This window comes from Ranitomeya variabilis, chromosome 7 (assembly GCF_051348905.1).
Source record: "Ranitomeya variabilis isolate aRanVar5 chromosome 7, aRanVar5.hap1, whole genome shotgun sequence".
In the NCBI taxonomy this organism is placed as follows: domain Eukaryota; kingdom Metazoa; phylum Chordata; class Amphibia; order Anura; family Dendrobatidae; genus Ranitomeya; species Ranitomeya variabilis.
In genome coordinates this window covers 151,351,336-151,379,002 of record NC_135238.1, presented here as the reverse complement: position 1 = coordinate 151,379,002, position 27,667 = coordinate 151,351,336, and the positions used below count along the sequence as shown (strand labels likewise).

Sequence of the window (27,667 nt, the reverse complement as noted above, 5' to 3'; positions counted from 1 at the left end):
TACTATCAGCTAAGTTGGACTTGTAGTCCTAAGTTTGTTTTGCATTTTTGTTCCAATTCTCTGTGTTTGAATATTTCTGAGGCTGGAAGCTCTTGTGAGCTGAAATTGCCACTCTGGTGTCATGAGTTGATATTAGAGTCTTAAAGTAATTTCAGGATGGTGTTTTGAAAGGGTTTTCAGCTGACTGTGTAGTTCCCTTTTCTGTCTTCCTACTATCTAGTAAGCGGACCTCAATTTGCTAAACCTATCTTCATACTTCGTATGTCAATTTCCTCTAAAATCACCGACATTATATGTGGGGGCTACTGTCTGCCTTTTGGGGAAAATTTCTCTAGAGGTAAGCCAGGTCTGTATTTTCCTCTGCTAGGGTCAGTCAGTTCTCCGGCTGGCGCTGGGCGTCTAGGGATAAAACGTAGGCACGCTACCCGGCCACTGTTAGTTGTGCGGTAGGTTTAGCTCACAGTCAGCTCAAGTTCCCATCTTCCAAGAGCTAGTCCTTTTGTATGCTTTACTACGGTCTCTTGCCATTGAGAACCATGACACTCCACCATAAGACAGAGACTGGGCAAAAATGGCCTGCATGGCAGAGTTCCAAGACGAAAACCACTGCTGAGCAATAAGAACATAAAAACTTGTCTCCGTTTTGCCAGAAAACATCTTAATGATCCCCAAGACGTTTAGGAGAATACTTTGTGGACTGACAAGACAAAAGTTGAACTTTTTGGATGGATGTATGTCTCATTACGTCTGTATAGAAGTATCACAGTATTTCAGAAAAGGAACATCATTCCAACAGTAAAATATGGTGGTGGCATTGTGATGGTCTGGGCTGTTTTGCTGCTTCATGACCTGCAAAACTTGCTATGGTAACTGGAACCATGAATTCTGCGGCCCACCAAAAAATCCTGAAGGAGATCTGGCCATCTGTTCGTGACCTCAAGCTGAAGCACACTTGGGTTATGCAGCAGGACAATGATCCAAAACACACCAGAAATTCACCCTTGAATGGCTTAAGAAAAGCAAAATTAAGACTTTGGAGTGGCCTAGTCCAAGTCCTGACCTTAATCCGATTGAGATGCTGTGCATGAACTTAAAAAGGCGGTTCATGCTCGGAAACCCTCCAATGTGGCTCAATTACAAAAATTCCGCAAAGATGAGTGGGCTAAAATTCCTCCAGATTGTTGTAAAAGACTCATTGCCAGTTATCGCAAATGCTTGATTGCTGTTGTTGCTGCTAAGAGTGGCCCAACCAGTTATTAGGTGTAGGGGCAATCACTTTTTCACACAAGGCCCTGTAGGTTTGGATTTCTTTTTCCCTTACTAATAAATACCTTTATTTAAAAACTGAATTTTGTGTTTATTTGTGTTATCTTTGTGTAATATTTAAATTAGTTTACTCGTTTGAAACATTTAAGTATATCAAATATGCAAAAAAATAGGAAATCGTCAAGGGGGCAAACACTTTGTCACACAACTGTATAAGCTTATTTTGAAAAAATTAAACCTACTAGCCCAGGCCTACACAAAGTGCGGTACACGAGCCACAACCCGCCCTCTGGCGGTTTCAGTCCGGCCCGAGAATCGAGACGGTCGAAGGGATAAAACAGTGGCCTGCCCTGCCCACCATCCATCTGCCACCATCACTGCTATCAGCATCCTCTGGGTGCAGTCAGTGGTGAATACATTAGTGGAGGAGGAGCCGCCGGATCCTTCTTCCACCAATCAGCTGTGCACTCTGGGGAGTCAGTGCACCGGAGACAGGAGCAGAAGCATAGTGTCGGGGGAACTGGAGCAAAGTGAATGTGTTTTTTTTTCATAGGAGGCTTTGTGGGGCTCATAGTGTATACTGGAGACAATGTCGGGCTCATACTGTATATGAGAGGCTATGTGGGGTTCATGCTGTATAAGGGAGGCTATGTGGGGCTCATGATGTATATGGGAGGCAGTATGGGACTCATGCTGTATATGGGAGGCTATGTGAGGCTCATGCCGTATATGGGAGGCTATGTGGAGCTTATGCTGTATATAGGAAGCTATTTGGGGGCTTATGCTTTATATAGGAGGCTATGTGGAGCTCATGCTGTATATGGGAGGCTATGTGGGGTTCATGCTGTATTTGGGAGGCTATTTGATGCTCATGCTGTATATGGTAGGCTATGTGGGGTATTATGCTGTATACAAGAGGCTATGTGGGGGCTCATGCTGTATATAGGAGGCTATGTGGAGGTTCATACTGTATATAGGAGGCTAGGTGGGGCTCATGCTATATATAAGTGTCTAAGAGTTTATGTAGGGGCTCATACTGCATATACAAGGCTATGTGGTAGCTTGTGGGCTGTGCGTGGCCTCATACGGTGTATAGGGGGATCTCAGCATACATACGGTAATTCAGCTAAATATTAAGTTATACAATTAATATTAATATAAAATAATTATAATATATTCATATTGAGCAGATTAATTTCAGCCTATTGGTTCGGCCCTCCACAACAGTGACTGTCTCTCATGTGGCCCCTTGGGAGAAGTAATTGCCCACGCCTGCACTAGACCTATTGAAGCAACCTCTGTTAGAGAGATCGGTGTTATTCAAAAGAAGAATAAACTTGGAGTCAAATTTCCTGAACTTCACAGGTCTCTGCAAATTAAAACACTTTGTGATTCAATTCGAGAAGATCAGCAAGAAATTAATAAAATCTTGTATCTAACCCTTACTGCCCTGTAGCCTTGGCACCACATGGTCATGGTGCAGCCCATCATGGAGCCTAACACCGCCAGTATAAAAGATGGCGGCTGGCCAAAGAGCACCATATGCTTGTACTGTGTAGGGATGGGAGGTCAAAGTGCACAGCTAATTCAACCTAGGGATATGAAAAAGGGAAGCGATGAGGGGTGCTCCCCAGGGGCCATAACTTTCAGTATCAAAAAGGTAAGAATGGATTAAGGATATTAATCTTATACAGTAGAGTTGTTCATATAATAGACACAACTCTACAATGTGCATGGCTGGGAGTTGGAACACCTCTTAGCGGGTGTCAGCTGCTGATCCATTCGGCTGGAATCCTGTGGTCTCTGTGACCATCAGAGCAGGAGATAAATGAATATGTATGGCTGCTGTGTAATTGAATGCACTATTAGGATGCAGTAAACTCATGTACTAAAGATGGCGGCAAAAGAGGGCAAGATACTGATGAGGCAACCGCTTATGGCCTACCAATTCATGGAGGGGGTGATTGCTTAGTATTAAATTGCACAAAAGTGGAATTTTTTAAAATTTTATTTTTAATGGTTTTTTTTTCAAATTTCTAAAAATATTTTTCTCACTTTTTACTGTATTTGTTAGTCCCCTTAGGGAACTTGAAGCTGCGACCATCCAATTGCTTGTGCTATACATAGCAGTGCATCAGAACTGCTATGTATAGAGAAAATCACTATCTCCCATGAACATTAGCTAAACGCTGGCTTTCACGTGAGTATCGTAATGACAAGCACAGGGGTGCAGACCCCCAGCTACCATGGCAACCCGCCGGCGCCTCATGATCACGTCACGGGCATACCAAGGGAATGCCATGTCATGGGTTAAATGCCGTGGGCGGAACTACGCCTGTGGCTGTTAGAGGCAAATAATGGCTGATTAAATCAGCCAACATCTGCTGAAAAGATGTGGTCATATGGTGGTGACATATAACGTAACTTTGTCATGTCGTGAAGGGGTTAAAGGAGTTTTCTGCTTTTAGAGAAGAGGACCCCACATATTCCTGTAATGTATCCTCTCTGGTCCCAGCACTGGCTCTCCACCGCTACTCCCATCTTAGGCTATGTTCACACGTTGTATTTTTAATGCATTTTTTCCCGCAGGCAAAACCTGCTATCTTGGCAGTAAAGAATCAACGTCACAAAAGCAGGTATTGCTGCTTTTTTTGTGGAGTTTTTGTTGTATGTTTGGTGCGTTTTTTTTACTGCGCTTTTGTCAGGGTACATTTGTCTCTTGTGCATGCTCATAAAATTTAGTGCATAAAAAAAATAATCTGATAAAACTGCATCAGGGTTTAGCAGCAAAACCTGATACCTGCACTACCCATTACTTTCAGTGGGTGAAAAACGCTGCAAAAACTCAAAGAAATTACCGTACATGTTGCATTTTGCAAAAATGCAGAGCTTTGACAAAACAGTCAGGAATAAAAAAAAAAACAAGCTATGTGCATGAGATTCCTAAAATCTCATAGACTTTGCTGGTACTGTGAAACGCAGCTGAATATTTGCATAAAAAAGCATCAAAAATGCTGCAAAAATACAATGTGCAAACATAGCCTTATTTTTTTGGCTACAGTGGTGACGTCCCTTCGGCAGCACGCATCAACAAAAATGCGGCCTCAGCGGCTCGTGCCGTCTTCATCGTCTGGAGCTGCTGATGATAATCTGTTCTTACAGGCTCCAGACATGTAAATTTGTTGTTGATGACTACTTATAAAAACAATATAAATATTCTTCTTCAAAAGCAGGTCTTAAGCTGCTGAAGAACCTCTTTTTAAATATATAAGGAGCAATTCTTATTAAGATGGATTTAGACTAGCCGACCCATGGCGTTAAATGTCCGACGATCGGCTATGTAGCAGCCTGTCCATGGTCGTTCAATAATCTGCTTAGACTGGCAAGCTGCACTTCTATGTGCACAAAACGATCATTCTGTGCACATATACTGTCATTTTTCTCGGCCGCACACGTGTCTTGTTTGCCTAACAATAATTTCACCTGAATGTTTTCCTCATTTGTCGGGTATTTGGCAGCCTCTTTACACTTTCCAATTATCAGAAAATAAGGGTTTCTTCCTCGTTCATGCACCCTTACTCAGTATTTGGCACAGGTAAGGTAACACTGCAGAATAGCATGAGCAGTGTTACCTTTGAACTGAACTACCTTGCATGTCGTTTTACTCCAGTCATTGTCAGCAAGCAACCTGAATGGTATCTAACTCATTCTATCTCCGGCATTGAATCCTGCATGTATCTAGATTTGTTAGCCATCTTAGCAAGCATTTGTTTTGGTACATTTTTGTATATAGCTATTGAACTTACTTCTGCTTGTTCCTTATGCAGAGAGGTCATATAACTGTTTTCAAAGTGGTTTATGATCCATGTAGGCCTGGACATTTGTCTATCTGTTCACTACATTTATTGTGTCCTGCTGTCTCAACTTAGTTTGATTGCTAAGAGAGAAAAAAACAAGTAAGATCTAAGAGCTAGCCTCCTATAAATTTAGACATAGCCTGGGGAAGCATTTGTGCAGGGGGCATTTGTGCACTTCTATCTGTGCACATTTAATTGAAGTACATTTATCAAAGTACTGGCAGTTACAACATGGCAGTTACACAGGGCAGGAGACAGGTAAGACAATCAAATAAATCTATTCCCTGTACATTTGGAACACAACAAATATTCACCATATAGCATTTATATGCTATATCCAGGTTGCTTCATTCACTCACATTCACCACCCTTGCATAAACCCTTTACACTCCATCAGGCTCAGACTGGCCCACCGGAGAACCAGAGGATTCTCCGGTGGGCCCAGGCACTGACACCTGCTGGCATACTGGCCAGCAGCTGCCTAGGGCCCCCACTGCTCCAGGGGCCCCTTGCCAGTGGCTATAGGGCCCCTGAGTCAAGGGGGCCCGCCCTGTGCCAGTAGCAGCAGCTGGAGACAGAATCCTGTCCCCGCTGCTAAAGCCACATTTATAGAAACATCCAAGCCAATAACACCCAGAAACTTATTAAAGAACTTGCAGTCCTCATTGGCCCCTATCTCCTCCCTCTCATGTCCTGATTCTGCACTGAAGCATTACAATGAAACCCTGCAAAGTGCCCTGGATGAAATTGCACCTCCTATACATAGAACAACTTGGCACAGATGGCGACAACCGTGGCACACGCTGCAAACACGTTTCCTGCAGCGGTGCTCCAGGTGCGCCGAACGCCTGTGGAGAAATTCTAATCTACCCAAAGATTTCATCCATTATAAGTTCATACTTAAAACATACAACTGTGCCCTTCACCTCTCCAAACAAACCTATGTTAACACCCTCATCATCTCTGCCCAATAACCCTAAACGTCTCTTTGACACTTTTCATTCTCTACTCAACCCAAGAGTGCAGGCCCCAACCACAGATCTCCGCGCTGACGATCTGGCCAATTACTTCAAAGAAAACATTGACCACATCAGACAGGAAATTATCTCCCAATCCCTTCATACCATGCACTGTCCTCCCTCCCCCACTGCATCTAGTTTACTCTCTGACTTTGAACCAGTTACAGAAGAAGTAGTAATCAGGCTCCTTGCATCTTCTCGCCCAACCACTTGCACCAGTGACCCCGTTCCGTCACATCTCCTCCAGTCCCTTTCCCCGGCTGTCGCCCCTCACCTAACAAAAATATTCAACCTTTCTCTCTCTTCCCGTATTTTTCGTTCCTCATTGAAGCATGCCATCATACATTCATTTCTTAAAAAACCATCCCTCGATCAAAACTGTGCCGCTAATTATAGACCTGTCTCTAATCTTCCCTTCATCTCTAAACTCCTCGAATGCCTGGTCCACTCCCGTGGTATCTGCTATCTCTCAGATAAATCTCTTCTCCACTCTCTTCAATCTGGTTTCCGCTCTTTACACTCCACTGAAACTGCCCTCACTAAAGTCTCTAATGACCTACTAACAGCTAAATCTAATGGTCACTACTCCATGCTAATTCTCTTGGATCTCTCCGCAGCATTCAACACTGTGGATCATCAGCTCCTCCTCGCTGTGCTACTCTCTATCGGCCTCAAGGACAGCGTTCTCTCCTGGTTCTCCTCCTATCTCTCTGACTGCTCCTTCACTGTATCTTTTGCTGGTTCCTCCTCCTCTCACCTTCCCCTTACTGTTGGAGTTCCTCAAGGATCAGTCCTAGGCCCCCTCCCCTCCTCTTCTCTTCGTATACAGCCCCTATTGGACAAGCAATCAGTAGATTTGGTTTCCAGTACCATCTCTATGCTGATGACACCCAATTATACACTTCTTCTCCTGATATCACGCCTGCCTTTTTATAAAACACCAGTGATTGTCTTACCGCTGTCTCTAACATCATGTCCTCCCTCTTTCTGAAACTGAACCTGTCAAAAACTGAACACCTTGTGTTCTCTCCTTCTACTAACCTACCTTTGCCTGATATTGCCATCTCCATGTGTCGTTCCACCAATACTCCCAAGCAACATGCCCGCTGCCTTGGGGTCATACTTGATTCCGAGCTTTCATTCACCCCCACATCTGATCACTGGCTCGCTCTTCTTATCTGCATCTGAAAAACATTTCTAGAATTCGCCCTTTTCTTACTTTCGACTCTGCAAAAACTCTTACTGTTTCACTCATTCATTCATTCTCGTCTGGACTATTGTAACTCTCTACTAATCGGCCTCCTTCTTACCAAACTCTCCCCGCTCCAATCTGTCCTGAATGCTGCTGCCAGGATCATATTCCTCACCAACCGTTACACCGATGCCTCTACCTTGTGCCAGTCATTACACTGGTTACCCATCCACTCCAGAATCCAGTACAAAACTATTACCCTCATCCACAAAGCACTCCATGGCTCAGCACCACCCTACATCTCCTCCGTGGTTTCAGTCTACCACCCTACCCGTGCTCTCCGTTCTGCTAATGACCTCAGGTTAGCATCCTCAATAATCAGAACCACCCACTCCCGTCTCCAGGACTTTTCACGTGCCTTGCCAATTCTTTGGAATGCACTACCCAGGTTAATACGATTAATCCCCAATCCCCACAGTTTTAAGCGTGCCCTAAAAATTTGTTCAGATTGGCCTACCGCCTCAACGCATTAACCTAACTATCCCTGTGTGGCCTATTAAAAAACAAAACAAAAAAAAAAACATAATCAGGTTCCTCGCATCATGTTCTCATATACTTTATGCAGTTAATAGCCCTCTGTGTCTGTACTGCTACATACTTAGGCTGTTAAATGGTTCATGCAGCTTTACATGAACACCCGATCCTTACACTATGGCTGGTCCGAACAACGAAAGCAATTGTTACTAACCACCCATCTCTTGTCTCCCCTTTTTCCTCATAGTTTGTAAGCTTGCGAGCAGGGCCCTCATTCCTCTAGGTATCTACTTTGAACTGTGATTATTGTTATGCTGTAATGTCTATTGTCTGTACAAATCCCCTCTATAATTTGTAAAGCGCTGCAGAATATGTTGGCGCTATATAAATAAAATTATTATTATTATTAGCATCACCTATGTTTCACAGCTCATCTTGTGTTCAATCATCAGGTTCTGACATCTTGTGACCGTATTATTTTTTCTCACTTTGGTGTTTTCTTTTATTTTGTACAGGAGAAAACTTATTGCAAAAAGTGAACAACTTTACAGTCAGAGAAACAAAGAAATGACTGGATGGTGAAGAATGGGTTGATCGGGATTTATTAAGTCTCGTCCTTCAAGATACTTTTGTACAACTGTTCATTCTCAATGGATTGAATCTTCCTTTAGCCTAAACACCTTGGAATGACAAATTATAGTCTGTGTGCAGTCACAAACTGAAAGGATTATATTATGTTTTGTTTCACTTTTAAGATCACTAAATGATTAAAAAAAGTTGCAATTTCATATAATTTATATTAATTTTGGAATTTAATGGTTTTGTACATTACCTTATTTTAGTTGTAGTTCAGTTAATAAATGTCAATGTAAATTGAAACAAAAGAGCTCAATAGAGTCTTTTCTGAGGATAAAAAACAGTAAGGTGATGGAGGTGCTTACTTGGTTCAGTTGTGCAATACACAGCAATATTATTGCAGCGCCCCAGAGTCCTGGTCGTTGCAGTACTGTGGCTCCGCCACTAAGGGGAGCTATGGTACGTCTGATTGCACTAAAGGAGTTTCTCTGACCAGGTAACACTCACACTACACTTCACACTCCGGCCACCAGGGGGGGGTGGTTCTATCTAGTAGGCCACTCCTCACACTCTGGTAAAACTAGGGGTTGGACAGGAAGACAGGGAGAGAAGTAACTGGGAAGAGCTAGTGAGAGGACCTGTCAGGGATGGGATCCTGGCAGACTCCTAAGAATAGCACAAACCAGTGAGCAACGGGGATACAGCAAAGAAGTGATAGAACCAGAAGGAGTCGTGCTGTAAGATCGAGGCAACATCCTTCTGAGGGGCAACAGTCGGTGGCCGGAACGCCGAGCAAGTAAGAGACTACAAGCATTACTTCAAACCACGGCCGGACAGCCAATTATAGGTTGGCTGTCTCACTAAAACACCTAAGCAGACAACGGAGGCAGCTGTGGGAGAGGGGCGACTCTAGAGTCCCAGAATACCTCCAGGCCTACCCCGTCATACGGGTGCGTCCTAGCCATATCATCTGGGGGACGGAGAGAACGAGCATCAGAGACAGACAGAAGCAGTTGTGAGGACTATCCCAGGGTGCTCAGCAGGGAAGGACTACAACACATAAGCGCTAGAAGGTAGACGCTGATTCCCACCTGTGAAGGGGACTCCTGATGTGTCTTCGGACCGGCCGGTCTCAGACAGCCCGGTTAACAGTGCCCTGGATTGGACACCTGAAGCCTTCAGTAAAGAGGTAAAGAGACTGCAACCTGGTGTCCTCGTTATTAACTGCGACCGGCGCTACACCGCACCATCCACATCATTCACTGTACACCCCTCGGCAGGGTCACGGACCAGGGCCTAGCCACCGTGACAACCCCAGAGCAGAGACTCAGAGGCCCGGTACCGGGTACTCCTCGGCCCTGCGGCAGTGGGAGCGCTACAACTTGGCGTCATGAACAGGATCTACTTAAGCCTGAAGAATCAGGTCATGTGTGCCTTGGAACTGTGATTTACTGTGCTTGGACTGTACTTTATTGCAAAGACTGTGTGTTGCCAATTGCCGCCAAGAGTTCCCGCCACGATTCGCATTGCCGTGCACGGAGGGAGGAGCCTTAGCTTCGTGGGCGGAACCGGCCAAAAGAAGCGCGGAACAAGAAAGCGCGGTAATGTGCCAATCCCGGAAGAGGAACTCTGAACTCCAGCAGGTTAGTGGAGGAGGGGCCAGTCATGTCCGAGTCGGGAGGAGCGGAGGAGGAGGCCGCAGCCGGGGACGCAGGGGCACCTCCGGGCCCCGCTGCGGGCGAAGCCGCGGCCCTAATACAACCACCGGTTGCCGCAGAACCCGCTGCCCCCCTCAGCCAGTCGGACGCTGCCGCTAACACAAAAGCCATAATGCCCTTCTCTATGCCGTACCTGCCCGGAGCGGCCTGGCTCCCACGATATTCCGGGGAGTCACATACATTCACTGACTTTAAAGAAGGAATCTGCAGCCTGATCGAGTTCTATCCCCTGGCAGAGCCTCAGAAGGTTCATATGATAACCGGCCAACACTTTGGAGCGGCTCTGAGAGAAATGAAGTCCTGGCCCGACGCGGATAAGGAAACGGCACAGCAGGTTTTTGCAAAGCTTAAAGCCACCTTTGATACCCGCACTGCTACAGAGATTAAATTGACTTTCTATGGATGCAAACAGAGACCGCAGGATAGCTTACGGGACTATGCCCTTAATCTCCAGGAGGCGCTGCGGGCCATTAAGCAGAGTGACCCCGACAGCGTGCAAGATGAGGATAAACTCCTGAAAGAACGGTTCATTGAAGGGCTCCTGTGCAGCCACCAAAGGGGTCAACTGCACTTCCTGGCCATGCAAAATCCAGACTTGACTTTTGCGCAATTCAAGGATAAAGCTATCCAGGCATGGCAGGAGCGACAGCCTAGCCGTGCAGCACCTCCCAGGCGTCCCGCTCTCACATACCACCAGGAGGTGGCGTCGGATGCCCCAGTCGCCGCCGAGGCCGACGGCCAGAGCCTAGAGGACGACTCCCCTGCAGGACTCCGCCTCCAGATGCAGGAGCTAACCAAGAGCGTTGCTGCCCTGGCCCTGCAGTCCCTACAGGAGGCCCCCAAGGAGAAGATCCAGCTGACCTCCAGACCGGAGAATGTTCCTTGGATGCGACAGAGGAGGACCCCGCCAACCAGAGGCCGATCCAACGATCGCTTCCATGAGGATGGACGACCCATCTGCCGCCGCTGTCATCGAGTGGGCCACTTTGCAAGGTACTGTCCTTTAAACGAGCAACCCCTGGGGCGAAGGGCCAACCCCCAGGAGTAGGACGGTCAGGCCCACAGCATTGGAGAGCCAAATACATTGGAGGGCGACCAGTTCTTCCTGTGGTGGTTGACGGCATCCCCCTGAATGCTTTGCTGGACACCGGTTCTCAGGTGACGACTATGCCTTATGTCCTCTATAAACGGTATTGGGAGGACACCGATATTACTCGTGGCCCCGATGACGATTTCACCATAATAGCCAGTAATGGTCAGCCATTGCCACAAGTGGGGTATAAAGAGGCCACTATCAAAGTGGGGCGGGTGGAATTGAAAGCCCAAGGGATTGTGATTGTTGATATTGATCGCCGAGAATGTAATCCCATGATGACTCTTGGTACTAATGTTATAGAAAATTGTCTTGCAGAAGTTATTGTTTTGTTGCAACAGGTGGCAGAAACCGCTGGCCGCAGCGAACAACGTGCCCTGCAAAAAGAAATCAAAGCTCTGATGCAGAGACAGCAGGTAGAGCTGACTGGTGGTGAGATTGGTCGTGTCACTGTGCGTGATTCAAACCCCATCGCGATACCCCCCAGGAGTGAAATGTTAATATGGTGTCGGGCAGCCATAGGCCTCAGGGGAAAGGATTACCAGGCCTTGGTAGAACCCATATATTCAGACAATAGGCCTACTATTCTGACGGCCCGGGGGGTGGTCGACGTCCGCCAGGGGAGGGTGCCCGTTCGTGTCCTCAATTGCGGGGAGGAAGAGGTTCATCTCACCAAGTATGCCACGCTCGCCAAACTGTTTACTGTCAATAATAGTGTGATACAGACACCTGAACCCTTGGTCCCGTCAGATGTGGCGGAGGGCAACGGTTCTGCAGGGCACTCGAAAGATTGGTGTCGGGAATTGCATGTGGGCACTGACTCCACCCCATCCCATCAGAAACAGGGGGCCTACAGGGTGGTTCACGAGTACGAGCGGGTATTTAGCAAACACCCCCTTGATTTTGGACAAGTGAAAGGGATCCAACATCACATCCCCACGGGAGATCACCGGCCCATAAAAGAGAGATACCGCCCTGTACCATCAGCTCATTACCAGTGTGCCAAGGACATGTTGTGAGAAATGAAGGAGGCTGGGGTGGTGAGAGACAGTTGTAGCCCCTGGGCAGCTCCGTTAGTCCTTGTTAAAAAGAAAGATGGCACCATGAGGATGTGCGTTGATTACAGGCAGTTGAACCGCATTACACATAAAGATGCATACCCACTGCCCAGGATAGAGGAGTCTCTGGCTGCTTTAAAATCCGCTAACTACTTCTCTACCTTAGATCTCACCAGTGGGTACTGGCAGGTTCCCGTGGCGGAGGCGGACAAAGAGAAGACAGCCTTCACGACGCCGATGGGACTCTGCGAATTCAACTACATGCCCTTCGGATTGTGCAATGCCCCGGGGACGTTCCAGAGGATGATGGAGTGCTGCCTGGGACACATGAACTTCGAAACCATGCTGCTGTATTTGGATGATGTCATTGTCTTCTCTAAGACCTACGAAGACCATCTGAAGCACCTGGCCGAGGTGTTTGAAGCCCTGTCCAACTTTGGCTTGAAGGTGAAACCGTCCAAGTGTCATCTGCTGAAACCTAAAGTGCAGTACCTGGGCCATGTGGTGAGCGCTGAAGGAGTGGCCCCAGACCCCGACAAGGTCACGGTGATCAAGGACTGGCCAAAGCCCAGTGACCTTCACGAAGTCCGGCAGTTCCTCGGGCTGGTAGGCTATTACCGGAGGTTCATTAAGGACTTTACCAAGAAGGCCGCACCCTTGCAAAACCTGTTGGTGGGCCAACCAAAAAGGACCAAGGGGAGGAGCACCCCCTTTGATTGGAACGAGGAGCTGGAGGGATCCTTCACTTGTTTGAAGTCGGCACTGACTGGAGAAGAGGTACTGGCTTACCCCGAATACGACCAACCGTTTGTGCTGTACACAGATGCCAGCAATGTGGGATTAGGAGCCGTGCTGTCCCAGGTCCAGAAAGGCAAGGAAAGGGTGATCGCTTACGCCAGCAGGAAACTCCGTCCCACGGAAAGAAACCCTGATAACTACAGTTCCTTTAAGCTGGAATTCCTTGCCATCGTCTGGGCAGTGACAGAGAGGTTCAAACACTACCTGGCCTCCGCGAAATTCACCGTCTTCACGGATAACAATCCGCTAACGCATCTGGATACTGCCAAACTCAGGGCCTTGGAGCAGCGATGGATGGCCCGGCTGTCCAACTACGATTTCACCATCAAGTACCGGGCAGGACACAAGAATGCCAATGCCGATGCCTTGTCCCGAATGCCCAATTTGCCAGAAACGGGAGAAGACCCGGAGGCACTTGAAGAGGTGGAGCTGCCTGCGTTCCATCGCCCCAAAGCCACTCAGAACTCTCATCATGTGAAGAACAGGCACAGGAACCAACCGGATGCCACGCTGAATCCCCTGCCCCATCACGGGTGGGCGGAGACCCAGGATGGTGACCCCGCGGTCCGTCGGGTGAAAGAGCTCTTGACGCAGGCAGGGTTGCATCCCGGCCCAGATGATCCACAGGAAACCCAACAGCTGTGGAAGGGGAGAAGCAAACTGTTTATCCATGATAGCAAGCTGTGCAGGAGGAGCATCGACCCACGTACTCATGAATTGGTGTGGCAGATAGTGGTGCCAAGGCGAGATGCGCCCATGGTTCTGGGAGCCTACCATGATGGAGCCGGACACTTCGGATGGAGGAAGCTAGAGAGGCTACTCCGAGGGAGGTTCTATTGGATTGGCATGAAGAGAGCCATTGAAAAGTGGTGCCGGGAGTGCGGTCCATGTAGCCTACGCAGGAAGGACCGAGGCAGCCAACGGGCTCCCCTGCAGCCTATCATCACCAAACGGCCGCTCGAACTGGTCGCGCTGGATCATGTGACACCTAGCCGGTCCGGCTATATCTACGCTCTTACCATCGTAGATCACTACTCCAGATCTCTGGTGGTTGTACCTGTCAGGGATCTAACGGCCAGGACTGCCGCCAAGGCCTTCCAGCAGTACTTTTGTAGGCCCCATGGCTACCCGGAGAAGGTACTGACTGATCAGGGACCAGCATTCGAAGCAGAAGTGTTCCAAGAGTTCTGCCAACTGTACGGGTGTAAGAAGATCCGAACCACTCCGTACCACCCTCAAACCAATGGGATGTGCGAAAAGATGAACCAGGTGGTGATCGACTTATTGAAGACCTTGCCCGTAGAGGAACGGAACCTGTGGCCGACAAAGTTGCCTGACTTGGTGGATATCTACAATCACATCCCAGTAAATTCCACCAACTGTACTCCAGCGTACCTAATGAGGGGAAGGCCTAGCCAGTTACCCGTTGATCTGGACATGGGGGTCCTAGTCCCCGAAGATACCTCGCCGGATGCAGATTGGGATGCAGAAAGGCAGCGAAGGTACCGCAAAGTACAGGAGTGCGTGGAAAGAAGTCTCGCCCAGGCTAGGCAAAAACAAGAAAGGGACTACAACCAGCACGCTCCTGCGATTCCCCTGTCACCTGTCACCTGGTGAGCAAGTACTTAAACGAAAGAGGAGACTACACAAGCTCGATGACCAATGGGAAGCAGAACCGTATACCATCCTGCCATCTGATAAAAAATAAAAAAATTTAGGCATTACCCTGAACGTGGGATAGGTAAAAAAAATAAAAATACACTCAGCTCCTACTCCAACCCCCCCCCCCCCCCCAAGAACTGACCCCAACTTCTATCTGCTGAATAAATACACTAGTATTCATACTGGTGCCATATTGGATGTATTTATGAACACTGAGAATCTAGTACAATAAAATTTGAGATGTGTTCCTCAGAACGCACAAAAAGATTAATAAAAGAGATGGTAAAAAAAAGCAAATTGTACATTTTCAAACTTGTGTTGCATCAACTGCATTATAAACGATAGTATCAAACTACTCACCACCTCATTAGATAAATACATTAGAGGGTATAATTTACCAAAAATACATTTACAGGGGATTTCTGTTGCTGTTAAACCACACAGGCTCTGCAAATATGACAATCTAATCCAAAAAGAGCCAAATTTGTTTACCAAAATTCAAATTGCGCCCCTTCCGTGCTGAGCCCTGTCGTTTGTCCAAACAGACTACATGTCGGATATTGCCATGCTCGTAAGAAAGTGGGTAACAAATTGCGGGGTCCAATTTTTGGTGTTGTCTCTGGCAAAAGTGAAAAATGTAGGGCTAAATCATGATTTTTGTGAAAAAAATGAACTTTTTCAATATGACGACCTGATATTATCAAATTCTGTGTCGTACATGTGGGTTCAAAATGCTCACTATACCCCTGGATAAAATCCTTGAGGGGTGTAGTGTCCAAAATGGGGTCAAATGTGGGGAGTTTCTGCTGTTTAGGCACCTTAGGGGCCCTGCAAATGGGACATGGTGTCTGCCATCTTTCAGACAAATTTGTCTTCCAAAATTCAAATATTGCTCCTTCCGTTTGTCCAAACAGAACTTTTTGACTACATGTGGGGTATCACTTCTCTCATAAGAAAGTGGTCAACAAATTGTGGGGTCCACTTTTTGGTGTTATCTCTGGCAAAAGTGAGAAATTTGGGGCTAAAGCAAGATTTTTGTGAAAAAAAAGAACTTTTTTAATATGACGACTTAATGTTAGCAAATTCTGTGTTGTACCTGTGTTCAAAATGCTCAATGTGCCCCTGGATAAAATCCTTGAGGGGTGTAGTTTCCAAAATGGGGGGCTTTCCACTGCTTAGACACATCAGGGGCTCTCCAAACTCGACGTGACGTCCGCTCTCGATTCCAGAGAATTTTGCGTTCAAAAAGTCAAATGGTGCTATTTCCCTTTTGAGCCCTGCCGTGCGCCCAAACAGTGGTTTTCCACCACATATGGGGATTGGCATGTTCAGGAGAAATTGCACAACAAATTGTGTTCAATTTTCTCTTCTTACCTTTGTAAAAATACAAATATTTGGGTCTGAAGTAGAATTTTTATGAAAAAAAGTTAAATGTTAATTTTTTCCTTCCACGCAGCTTCAGTTCTTGTGAAGCATATGAAGAGTTAATAAACTTCTTGAATGTGGTTTTGAGCACCTTGAGGGGTGCAGCTTTCAGAATAGTGTCACTTCTGGGTATTTTCTGTCATATAGGTCACTTCAAATATGAGGTGGTTTCTAAAAAAAATGGTTTTGTAAATTTGGTGGAAAAGTGAGAAATCACTGGTCAACTTTTCACCTTAATAACTTCTTAACAAAAAAAAATGTTGTTTAAAAAATTGTGCTAATGTAAAGTAGACATGTGGGAAATGTTATTTATTAACTGTTTTGCGTGACCTAACTCTCTGATTTAAGGGCATAAGAATTCAGCGTGACCTAACTCTCTGATTTAAGGGCATAAGAATTCAAAGTTTGAAAATTGCAAACATTTTTCACAAATAAACACAAGTCATATCAAAGTAATTTTACCACCGTCAATAAAGTACAATATGTCACGAAAAAAACAATCAAAGAATCACCTGGATCCATTGAAGTGTTCCAGAGCTATAACCACATTCTACAAAGGGGTTATACATTCCACCTTTTTTCCTGACAAATAGGGTGTTTAATCATTTGTAACTGAAATTTTCTTTGCATGTCTAAACTATTTTTTTCTAACTTCACTAAACTTTTTTTTCCACTAATTTTTATGATGTGCCACAAAAAAAGTCAGAAAACACTTTTCTTTTTTAAACTATTTTACTTGCTATTTGCTTGCTATATTGGGACTAAGTAGACCCAGATGCATGCTCATATGACTTTTTCACCTGACAATCTTGGGACTTTCTAAACCTAGTGAAAGCAGTGACAGATGAATGCAGTTCTCTGGGTCATAACTAAAATTGATAGAGCCTCATTGCAAAATGAAGCAGGCCACTACCATCTAATGAAAGGAAGCTTTACCAGCAGCATGGGTAGCAATAGCTGAAGGTATTGGTAATACCGCCACATATTAAAGAATTCATATTGTGGTGCTACATAGCAGAAAGTCACTAGTGTTATACAGTATTCTTGCACCAGAATAGGTGCCATCAACATCTGGGACCCACACTGCATCACAGAATAGGGCTCTGCTGATCTACACCTGAATGCAGCAGTGGCAGGATAAGTGCACATTTGCTCCATTCTTATAGGACTGCCAGAGATAGTGCAATACAGTGCTGGGGTTTTTACGGCAAACCCATACAAAATGAATGGAGCGGTGGTTCACATGGCCGACTATTGCTTCATTTAGACAAGGCTCTACAGAGACCAATTCTCTAGATCAGTGGTGGTCCCAGCAGTCAGAGCTCCACCTTTCAGCATGTTATCCTACGTATAGATGATAACATCTAAAACTGGGAACAAATGAACTGAGCTTTATTTCTATAAAATTCACATAATTCTTGCAAAGCTATGGCCCAGTTACAGTGTCCAATGTTGGGTCTTTATGAGCACCGATCAACTCTGTCAAGTCATTACATGGGCTGACAAGCAATGACAGACAGAACAATTGCTGATATGACCGTTCTGTCCCTGTATACTATCTATGTTATCAGAAGCACATATATTGTAAATATAATGCAATGTGCTGGCGATAATGACTTTTTGGCGAGCATAAAAAAATCCAATCACCAGACAAATGAAAGCTTTGAGTGACCGCCAGCATGCTTACAATGGCAAATAATTGGGCACAAACTATAAATATTCTTTAGCTGATTATCAGCTTGTAGAAAAGGGTCTTCATTTTTTTTTAGCTAACCTTTGTGTCCAATAACAAAAAATGACATGGGAACTATTTTTGTAAAATGTATTTATATGTAATTTTTTTTAATTCACACAACTCAGAAAACGGCTTCTCAGAAATGATACATAAGACCATTAGCACAACTAATTATATTGTATAACATACACAAATCTCACAGTTAAAAAAGTATTTCACAGTATAATTACATTTCATCATTAAACTTCATGATAATGTATATAAGCGCCTTTAGTTATGAAGGGCACTTCAGAGATTTGCTTTACAGCAGGCACAACTCCACTAGACAGCCTGTCTGTGAAAACAATAGGGTTATATCTGCCAAACAGGAACTGCAAGCATTTTGAGGGCTCATTGGCCTGTAATATTTTTTTTTTTAATTTGTATGTAGATGATGAAAAAAAAAATAAAATCAAACATAAAATTGATTATACAATATGTTGTTTTCTGTAGATATATTCCTTTCAATGACACAAGTGCTTTGATTTCCCTTTTTACTAATGAATAATAAGATGCTGTAAAATTCTGATACAAGGATAGGTGCTCTGTGAACTGTATATTAAGCTCACTGCCAATGTGAATATTAAAAGGCTTGTCCAGGATGAAGTACAATTCTTGCATTGGTCATAAAAGGTGACATTGCTACAAATAAAGTAACTTTGGATTGGATTTTTGTTCAAAATTCTCCTAGAAGATTCCCAAAATTATTTATAAGCCTAGACCACATATAAATATTGCATGGCTTTACACAGTGGCCGCCTGAATGAGTCACATGGCTTCTTCTTTTGATCTGACACTTCTAACTCTAGCGAGAAGACCAATTATAGCCAAGGCAAATACTATACCCCATCAGTTAGTTTAGCCCATGCACTTTTGCACCTATACTTTTTGGCCATGTAAGATGGCCACCGGACAGGTCCTCGAGAGGAGATATGTATCAACGATGTTAGTAGCCTCAGTGATCTAAGCCCGGGAACCAGGCTCCAACACATATAGTGCTGAGAGAGTTAATAGGGCGAGTCAAGGCAGGGTTTACGAACAGTCAGAGAGATGGATGGGACTGGCTACTCACTTATCCCCAGTCCAGGGTGGTCATGTTCCTGGATTCGATCCCTTGAGTTTGTGTTCTGTGGTTGGATTCTCTTTCTGCCGAGCAAAAGGAGACACATCTTTTCTCTGGGTGTTTGGGTGCTGCTTTTCTGACTTCAGTCTTCTTGGCTTAACACAGGAGTTTTCATTTATGTGCCTATGTCCTTTTGGATGCAGCATTATATCCTGTCCTTCCCCCGCTGGCGTTTCCTGTCAGATCATCCAAATCAATCTATTGATTGGAGCCAGTCTGTGAGATTCCAACTAAGGGTTTTCACTTTACTGTTTCTTTGCTATACCTTGCACCCATCTTCTGTTTATCTTTAGGTAGGAGGCAGTATATCTATTAACAGTACTTGCTTTATTATTTGATTGTTGTTTCATTATTTACTTTCCTCACTCTTGGTTCTTTCTTTTGTTCAGCACACTTCTCTTCTTGCAGGTAATTCACAATGTGAAGCAACACGTCTGCTTTTTAGGCAGTTTAGGACAGAGTTGCCATCTCCTAGTCTGTGGTTAGGTATGTCTCTGCACTCTCAGGCACCACTAGGGACTACAGAGTCAGGATATCTAGTCCATGCAGGAGCCAGCTGGGTCAGTTGCAGGTTTTAGTGTATAACCTACTTTCCTGAATGAGTTGCTACACAGGCATAGCTTTACTAGGAGCTGTTAGGGGCATTCAAGGTTAGACGCTGTCAAGTGGGGGGCACCATTGCGTTATATTAGGCTGCCAACCTCCGTGGTCAGGTAGGGACAGACCAGGGTAAGACTAGGGCTTTTACCAGACTGAACAGGAATCTGTCAGGTTTAGGTATTTGTCCCCTCGTTTTTATGCTGCTTGTGTGCATGTTATATTATTCTGAGCGGTTTATGGTGGTTTTAATAAACGAATCAGGACATTTTACTGAAACCACTTCCAGTTCCTACCTCAAACCCAATCAAGCGAGCAGAAATCCTACAGCCATTTTGCTTACACACCTTCAACCCCATGTATCACACCTGTCACAGAATAATACCCTTACTGCTCTTTCTTGTGACAGCTATGAGACAATTTGTTTACTTCTACCATATAGCACCGAATGACAATTAAGTACCTAAACTGATTAGGGTAAAATGAAGAAACCGACAATAAAATAGCTCCTGTTTTTCCTCTGATTTAGGGCGCATTCACACGTCTGATTTTTCCATGTACGAGAAAACGGTCCAATTATTCTGATCAGACTTTGATCAGAGTGTGGCTTGAGTGGCATCAGTTTTTCTTCTACGCGGAGAGAGAAAAATAAATAAACGTTTCTCCACCTTCTCCATTCTGACAGTCCGTGAAAATCAGACCACACTCAGATGTTATCCGAGTGCTGTCCGATTTTTTTCACTGACCCATTGACTTGCATTGCCAAATTTGACCCGACCCACAGATTAAATTCGGATATTTCTCGGCACTTTTCTGCAGACCTCTCGGTTTGCAAAATTCAAGGACATGTGAATGGCCCCATAGACTTTCACAGGTATGGGTGCTATGCGTGAAAACCACAGATAATACTCATACGTGAAAAACGGACTTCTGAATGAGCCTTTATACAGTCTCCAAATTTCACTGTGTAAACAATTACAATCGTTCTGGCTCTGCAAGAGTTATGGTCCCACAATATATCTCTTCTCAAGGAAGTTAGATCAAAGTGTTTATTCCTTGGTCACCAAAAATGATCAGAATAGTAACAGTCTCTTGTGATTAGTAATATTCACAATAAAGCTTGTGGTTTTAGAGGATCTCATTTTTCAAGGTCCACATAGTCACTGATATAAATAGTGAAGCAGCAATAGAATCTTCCCTCTTGTAGATGGATGCAAAAACTGATCAACTAATTGAAGACTAGTTTTCTGGTTAGTGTTGTCCATGGTTGTGGCATCTGTGTTGCACTGAACTTGTCAGCTTGTTTTTGGCTCAGTTCATGGTTTACCTTTGTTAGAGTTGAAATGATATCTTCTTGACTAGAAAATAGTAAGACATTAACTGATTTGTGAAACAATGTTAAATATTGGTTTAAAAAAATAACCTAGACACAATATAAAATCCTTAACCACAGTGAAAAGAAAACCAAAATATAAAAATTACCTAAAAATCTATAAAGAAATGTTACTAAATTTTCTAAGATAAAAAAAATCCAGAGACTGCACCAGTCTGTGTTTGATATTGCAGACACTATAGCTTTACTCTTTTACACCAAAAAAGGACATATTGGAACTTGGATTTTTTTCCCTGTTTTCCAGTACACGATATGTTAAAAACAATGGTGTCGTTCAAAGGTACAAGTTGTCCCGCAAAAAACAAGCCCTCACATGGCCATTTTGATGGAAAAATAAAAAAAAAGTTATGGCTCTGGGAAGAAGGGGAGCAAAAGACAAACTCAAAAACGGAAAATGGCCCAGGGGTTAAGGGGTTAAATCATGTCAGGCTGGTGTCCTGGAAGCAGGGATACCAGGAGAAAATGAAGTTATAGTCTCCCTGCAGTCAGTTGCTTCCAGGCATTGGGGTGATGCAGGTAGCTGTTACATATAACACTTAGAAGATAGTCATAAAGAAGTGGTTTAAATTTGTCACAATTGTAACATTACCTAGAACTTGATGTGTGTCAAAAATTGATGAAAATACATGAAGAACATTGATCTGGGAGGCTGTCAAAGGCAACATTAAAGGAGTAACATTAAAGATGTTGTCCACTACTTTTACATTGATGGCCTATCCTTAGGATTGGTCATCAATGTCTGATCATCCAGGATCCGACACCTGGCAACCCCACTGGTCAGCTGTCATCGGTATCAATGCCGGCCGAAGTACACAAGTGCTGAACTATATAAATATAGAGGATAACCTCTTTAAAGGAGTTTCAAGAATTTCTGGCAAGTACTTGTTGTGTATTGCATGTGATAATCTGCTGTGGTGCAGGGAGCTATTACAGTGATTTTAACAGCTCCCTGCACCGCCCAATGACTAGAACTGAGCGCATGCAGGGAGAACATCGCTTCATTTTCTCCTTATACCTCTGCTTTGAGTAAGCCATCCTAACACAATTTAAGGGCTATTTACCTGCAGATTAACAAGATATTTGCTGGTTAAACTCATTTTTAGAGGTGATAAGTTCCCTATATCATATCCCAAATGTATTCTGTTGCTCTTGCTACATGACAGAGTTGCCTCTTTTGTCTGACTACACTATTTCCTGGTTGATTAATTTTTAGACCAATTTTTACGCCAACATGTAAGCAACTCAAAAACGTCAACTATCTAAAGGGAAATAGACATTTATGGGCCAGTTCATGTGGACAATACAAGGAACCACAATGTATCCTTATTACTCCAGTGTATTCTGCACACATACGCAGCTGTATTCATTAAAAAATGTTGGATAACAGCTTTTTCTTTCAATCCTCATACCTCCATAAATAGCAGGATTTGTTTTATGACTACACAGTTCAGTATATAACAGTTTATCAGTATAGACCAAAGAGTAAAGGGTAAAATGTTACCTTTTATGGCTTTCATCTAGATGTCTACACAAGGACTGGATATACCAGGAGCCGTGATTTGGATCCCTATAAGATACACAATGCAAAGTAGTAGCCATTCCCAGGAGAAAATCTGGTTCACCAGGAATAAGATCCTCTGAAATATTGCTGCCATCTGAAGCATTGCAGGCATCTGTTTGTAGGGAGACTAGCTGCTGATGTTCTTTACCTTGACATGCCTGGATAAAGAACAATTTGGGCTTCCCGGTCAATGTAGAACATTGTGAGCTGCAGAAACAAAATGTAAGATTTCTTATGGGCACACTTTTCCCATCTGTACCATAGATTATTCCTCTGTCCCCGTGTGACAGAACACAACATATGAAGCAGTCACTATTTTCATGGTTGGATGGTTCTTTGAATAAGTTGATGGTCTGAAGGATCTCATCTCCCTCCAAGTTTTTCTTTATATGGACTTTAAAACCCAGTTTGGAAAATATAATGCGGAGAGATTCTACAAAAAAAGAAGAATGTGTATATTAAGGGAACTGATCTTTGGCAGCTGTTAAGGGGGTAAATCATTATGACTGCAGTCACTTTTGAGACAGACAGCTATGTTGATATCTATTGTGTGCAAAGTATGAAGAGAAGCTTGTGTTTTTCGAATTTGTAAATGGAGGGGAAAAAAAGGAAGTACAATTAATATAATAAGGTTTTCCTGAAACAGTCATCAGTTTCACCCTGATATGCATTGTCTTTGCAATTCAATAACAAAATAAAGATTAAACTCTGCAAATTTATTTGAGGTTTATCCTTTTACAGCCACTGACCATTTAAGTCCACTTTCTGTCCTTGTGACCCCTTCACACATTTAAAGGAGGTCTCTGCTATAAACTTCTCTGGGGTTAGTCACACAAAAAAAGACAAACCGATTGATTACACTTCCTTTTCCAGCAGAGCCACTCCTTAAATCTCTGCTGGACCCAAAGTGATGACGTTACGACACCATTGGCCTGACTGACTGCAGGATCAGGGGACTAGTGGTTGGGACATCATCTCTTCCACTCTGGTTGTGACTGTTGGAGCCGACGTTGTGAACCAGAAAACTTATTTGGTATCTCTATTTTTTTTTCATTTCTCCAGTCTGGCTTCCTCCTATGCAATGTAAAAATATGGCAGGAAACAAACCCCTTTAAGAATCACTTGCTCTCACCGTGCAAGTAAGAAAGAAATCTGCACATGGAGAGGATATAATGCAATAAGATCTATTATTGGGATTGATCGATATGGAAAGCTGAGATATCAAAAGAAGGGGGCAGGTGAAAAACAGCTGAACTTACAAAAGTAGGACATAAGAATTCGGGGGCATTAGATATAGGGGAGAAAGCTACTACTACTAAGTAGTTATTGTTTTATCTTCATAAGTATATTTAACAACTCAATTTAGGTTTTTGTTATTGTCTGGGATAATCAAGAAAATCCTTAACATGATTCTGTCACCACCCAAAATGCAAATACAGATACCTACACATTAATATAGGCCTTTGTTTCTATAAATTTTTTTAAAAAACTGACTGTCACATCCAAACATAAACTAAGTGTGAACAGGTGCTTACCTAGAGTCACCAACTCATATACTCTCAAAAAAAAAATGGATACACATGGCACAAAAATACGGATGAAAATTGGATCCAGCATACTGATTAAAAATTTTTATTTTCTAAAATAAAAAAAAATCCATCCTAATCCATCTCTTCCCCAATACCATTTGTAGGTGAAGAATCAGGAGCCCTAGCGAACATTAACTATTTTCTTTTCAGTATGGGTGCTTTTAGTCATCTCTTTAGTGACATGAATGAGATCAGATCATCTTCGGCCTAGACTACTGCCTCCTTGTCTGTGGTTTCCTGACACTTTGTGCCTCACCAATTCTTGTTCCCCCTCTGTCTCTTCAATCTGCCAATTGCATTACTCGCTATCTCTTATCCATAAAAAGTCAGCTACAAAAATGAATACTAACTGACCAGGCTGTTCATTGTCTGTAATCCATTTCCTCCACACATCTCTGACCTAATCTCCCACTACCTGTTCATTACACCAAAATCCTCAATTTTCTCCCTGTAGGTTTCCGATACTTAGGAACTTCCAAATGCTCCCAGCCTTTTGAAAGCTTTGAATAGGAAGCTTAAAACCCAACTTTTCATAAAAGCCAAACCAGTAGAAAAACCCTGCAGCCAGTACACCACCAGTTGGGCTACTGTTGCCATCACCTACTGCTTCCCTGCCCCTTGTAAGCCCTTGAGGGCAGGATCTTTCCTCATCTCTCTGCCACTCATGTTTATGGTACGCTTCTGTTTTATGTTATTTACTGGAACACTGTTTCTTATGTGTGATGCCATGGAATAAATGGCACATTAGGCTCTTTGTGGACTACCACGTCTCGAGACATCATGGACTGGCTAAAAACTGAACAAAAAAACGTTTTCTATATTTGCAGCAAATGTTTATATAAATTACACAGTAGGTAACAAAAAAGAGATACAAAAAGGGCACGGAATATTAAGGGGGGAAACATGGCATTTGATGGGGGAGAGACAAAGCATATGAGGGGGGAACAATGGAATATGAGGGGGAGACATGGAATGTGATGGGGAAACACATGGAATCTAATGGGGGAGAGACATTTGATGCAGGGAGAGATATGGAATAGAGACATGGAATGTGATGGATGGGGAGAGACATATTCCCAAATTTCATGTCCTCCTCTCATATTTTTGCCTCTGCACAAAAGAACCATGCCTGGTCCTTCACTGCCGCAACCCTGATACTCCCATTGCAGCAGCCCTGATACTTATCAATGGAAAAAATCACCATCACGCTCCTGTCGCCGCTGCTTCTCCTGTCGTTGCTGCTCCACCGGCCACGTCGCTCCCATGGTCTACACATTAAATGCCCCCCCTCTACCCTCCCAAATAATATACTGCAGGGTCACACAGTACACTACTGCTCACTTAGAAATGTGTGACCCCGCTCTCTCCACCAATATGGGATCAGTGGTTAAATGTGTGACTTCACTCTGTCTACTTCTATGGGACCAGTGGTGTAATGTGTGACCCCGCTTATTTTTCATATTTTACTTCATTAAAAATAAATTAATATTTTTAAGAAAATTAAAACATTATAATACTTAAAAAATTTTCAATTGTTGAAGATATTTTTTTTTATATGGCACCTTCCCTTTAAAGGGTTTTCCCACCATTGCTAGGAGTATGTCATCAGATACTAATAGGGTCTGACTGAGAGGTCTTCCAATGATTCTTAGAATAAGGCCGGGGTCACACTTGCGAGTGCAATGCGAGAAACTCACGCGAGTCTCTCGCCTCTATACCCGGCACTGCCGCCCGGAGCGTTCAGTTGCATATTTTTATGCAGCCGCATGCTCCAGTCCCGAGTGCCGACGGCAGTGCCGGGTATTTATGCGAGTTTCTCGCATTGCACTCGCAAGGGTGACCCCAGCCTAAAGAGGACACAGCCCCAGTTTAAAATGTTTCAATAAAACATAGATTCCCTTTGAATAACCATGATGAGTCTGTCAGCAGATTTTGATATTTAATATGAGAGCAGCATAATGCAGAGGAAGAGAATCTAATTCCAGAGATGTGTCACTTGCTCAGCTGCCTGATGCAATTTCAATACAATCAGTGTTTTATCAGCAGGAGATTATCACTAGAGGACTAGGAGTCATGAGCCATTCAGTCCAGCTAATAATTTGTGTAACCACGCACCAACCACAATGCTGACAATGTACAGTGTATACAGGAAGCTGCCAATCAGTTATGTGGATGGGATTACACAGAGCTCAGCATTAATAGCACTGCTACATTTACAGGAGAGAAAACAGGGATTCTATGAAACTGTACCAAGTAGCCCAATAAGTGACATCGCTGGAATCAGGGTCTCTGCCCTACATTATGCAGCTCTAAGATTACAGAGAAGAAATGTGCTGACAGATTCAGTTTCCAGGATTTCCTTACTATTAGGGCTCATTTCCACATGCGAGAAACACATCCGAGTATCGCATGTGGAAACCAAGCTCTGGCGCCGGCACTTTGGAGCGGAGCGTGTGGCTCCATGTGTTCCTATGCGGCCGCACGCTCCGCTCTGGAGTGCCGGCGCCAGAGCTTGGTTTCCACATGCGAGACTCGGACGTGTTTCTCGCATGTGGAAATGAGCCCTTACACAGATTGCTTGAGCAGGCGATGAAATTATCACCTGTGCAATACTAAGGAAATCCTGAAAACTTGACCTGTTGGTGGGTCTTGAGGACTAGAGTTGAGAAACACTGCTTTAAACTTTGTTGACCACTTTTCTTTACCACTATCTCCATACTCATGTTGGCCTTACGCTAAAGCTCAGTTCCTGATTCTTTCAAAATCTCATCTCTTCTGGAGGCAGCCATTCCTTACCCTTTTTCCATATTCTGGGAAATCCTAGAAAGTCTCCTAGTAATACTGGGGAATGTGAAGAGCGGAACAAAAATGGTTACCTCAATGAACCAAAAAGAATTTGTGATCAATATTGACCTGTCCATTCAAGAACATTTTAGCTATAGTGTGAAATCCTATTTTTTGTTTGTGAAACTGCCACTTAGGCGAAACTGTACTGTTTTGTTTGTTGTGAAACTATCACATAGCCGAAACTGTTTTTTTGTCTTCTCTTTTCTCTCTTTGTTTAAACAAGCAAAACTTGTATAACCACTGAAACTACCTGTACAACTATATAAAGAGGGGATAGCACCTTGAAGGCAGGCGTGCTTCAGAGGCTTATCCCAGTGATATACTATACGAGACGTGTCTTGTGTATTATTTCTGGTGATTCCCCACTTCCAAAGGCTGCTCCGACTGAGTGTGGTCCCGACATTTCCTGGCGCCTGAACAGGGACCCGAGGTCTGTGTACTCCTTCAAGAACACCGGCAGAATACGAACGAAAAGAGAATCTGGGATAATGGACGGCAGATGAATAAAAACCTGGCCAGGTAAGAGACACTGTTAGATCTCTTATATCTGCCCTGCACTGTCCGTAAGATTTTCTGTGTCGTGTC

General features: G+C 44.0%; 2 protein-coding genes across 11 annotated transcripts in view; one reads left to right on the top strand and one right to left on the bottom strand.

Annotated features, from left to right (window-relative positions):
• The window catches only part of FLACC1 (flagellum associated containing coiled-coil domains 1), a 194,640-nt gene extending 185,896 nt beyond the window's left edge, over positions 1-8,744 (top strand). For 2 of the 3 annotated variants that reach the window (XM_077274743.1, XM_077274746.1), the window contains one exon: positions 8,384-8,744. In XM_077274743.1, coding sequence (XP_077130858.1) covers positions 8,384-8,450 — 67 coding nt within the window. In that variant the 3' untranslated portion in view covers positions 8,451-8,744. The remainder of the gene's footprint in view (positions 1-8,383) is intronic. The other variant, XM_077274744.1, reaches the window with a different exon arrangement.
• Positions 8,745-17,975: 9,231 nt separating this feature from the next.
• The window catches only part of LOC143784165 (caspase-8-like), a 93,349-nt gene continuing 83,657 nt past the window's right edge, over positions 17,976-27,667 (bottom strand). For 7 of the 8 annotated variants that reach the window (XM_077272053.1, XM_077272050.1, XM_077272052.1 and 4 more), the window contains 2 exons: positions 22,587-23,079; positions 17,977-21,050 (listed from right to left, as the gene is read on the bottom strand). In XM_077272053.1, coding sequence (XP_077128168.1) covers positions 20,921-21,050; positions 22,587-23,079 — 623 coding nt within the window. In that variant the 3' untranslated portion in view covers positions 17,977-20,920. Of the gene's footprint in view, positions 21,051-22,586; positions 23,080-27,667 lie in introns of all 8 variants that reach the window. The other variant, XM_077272056.1, reaches the window with a different exon arrangement.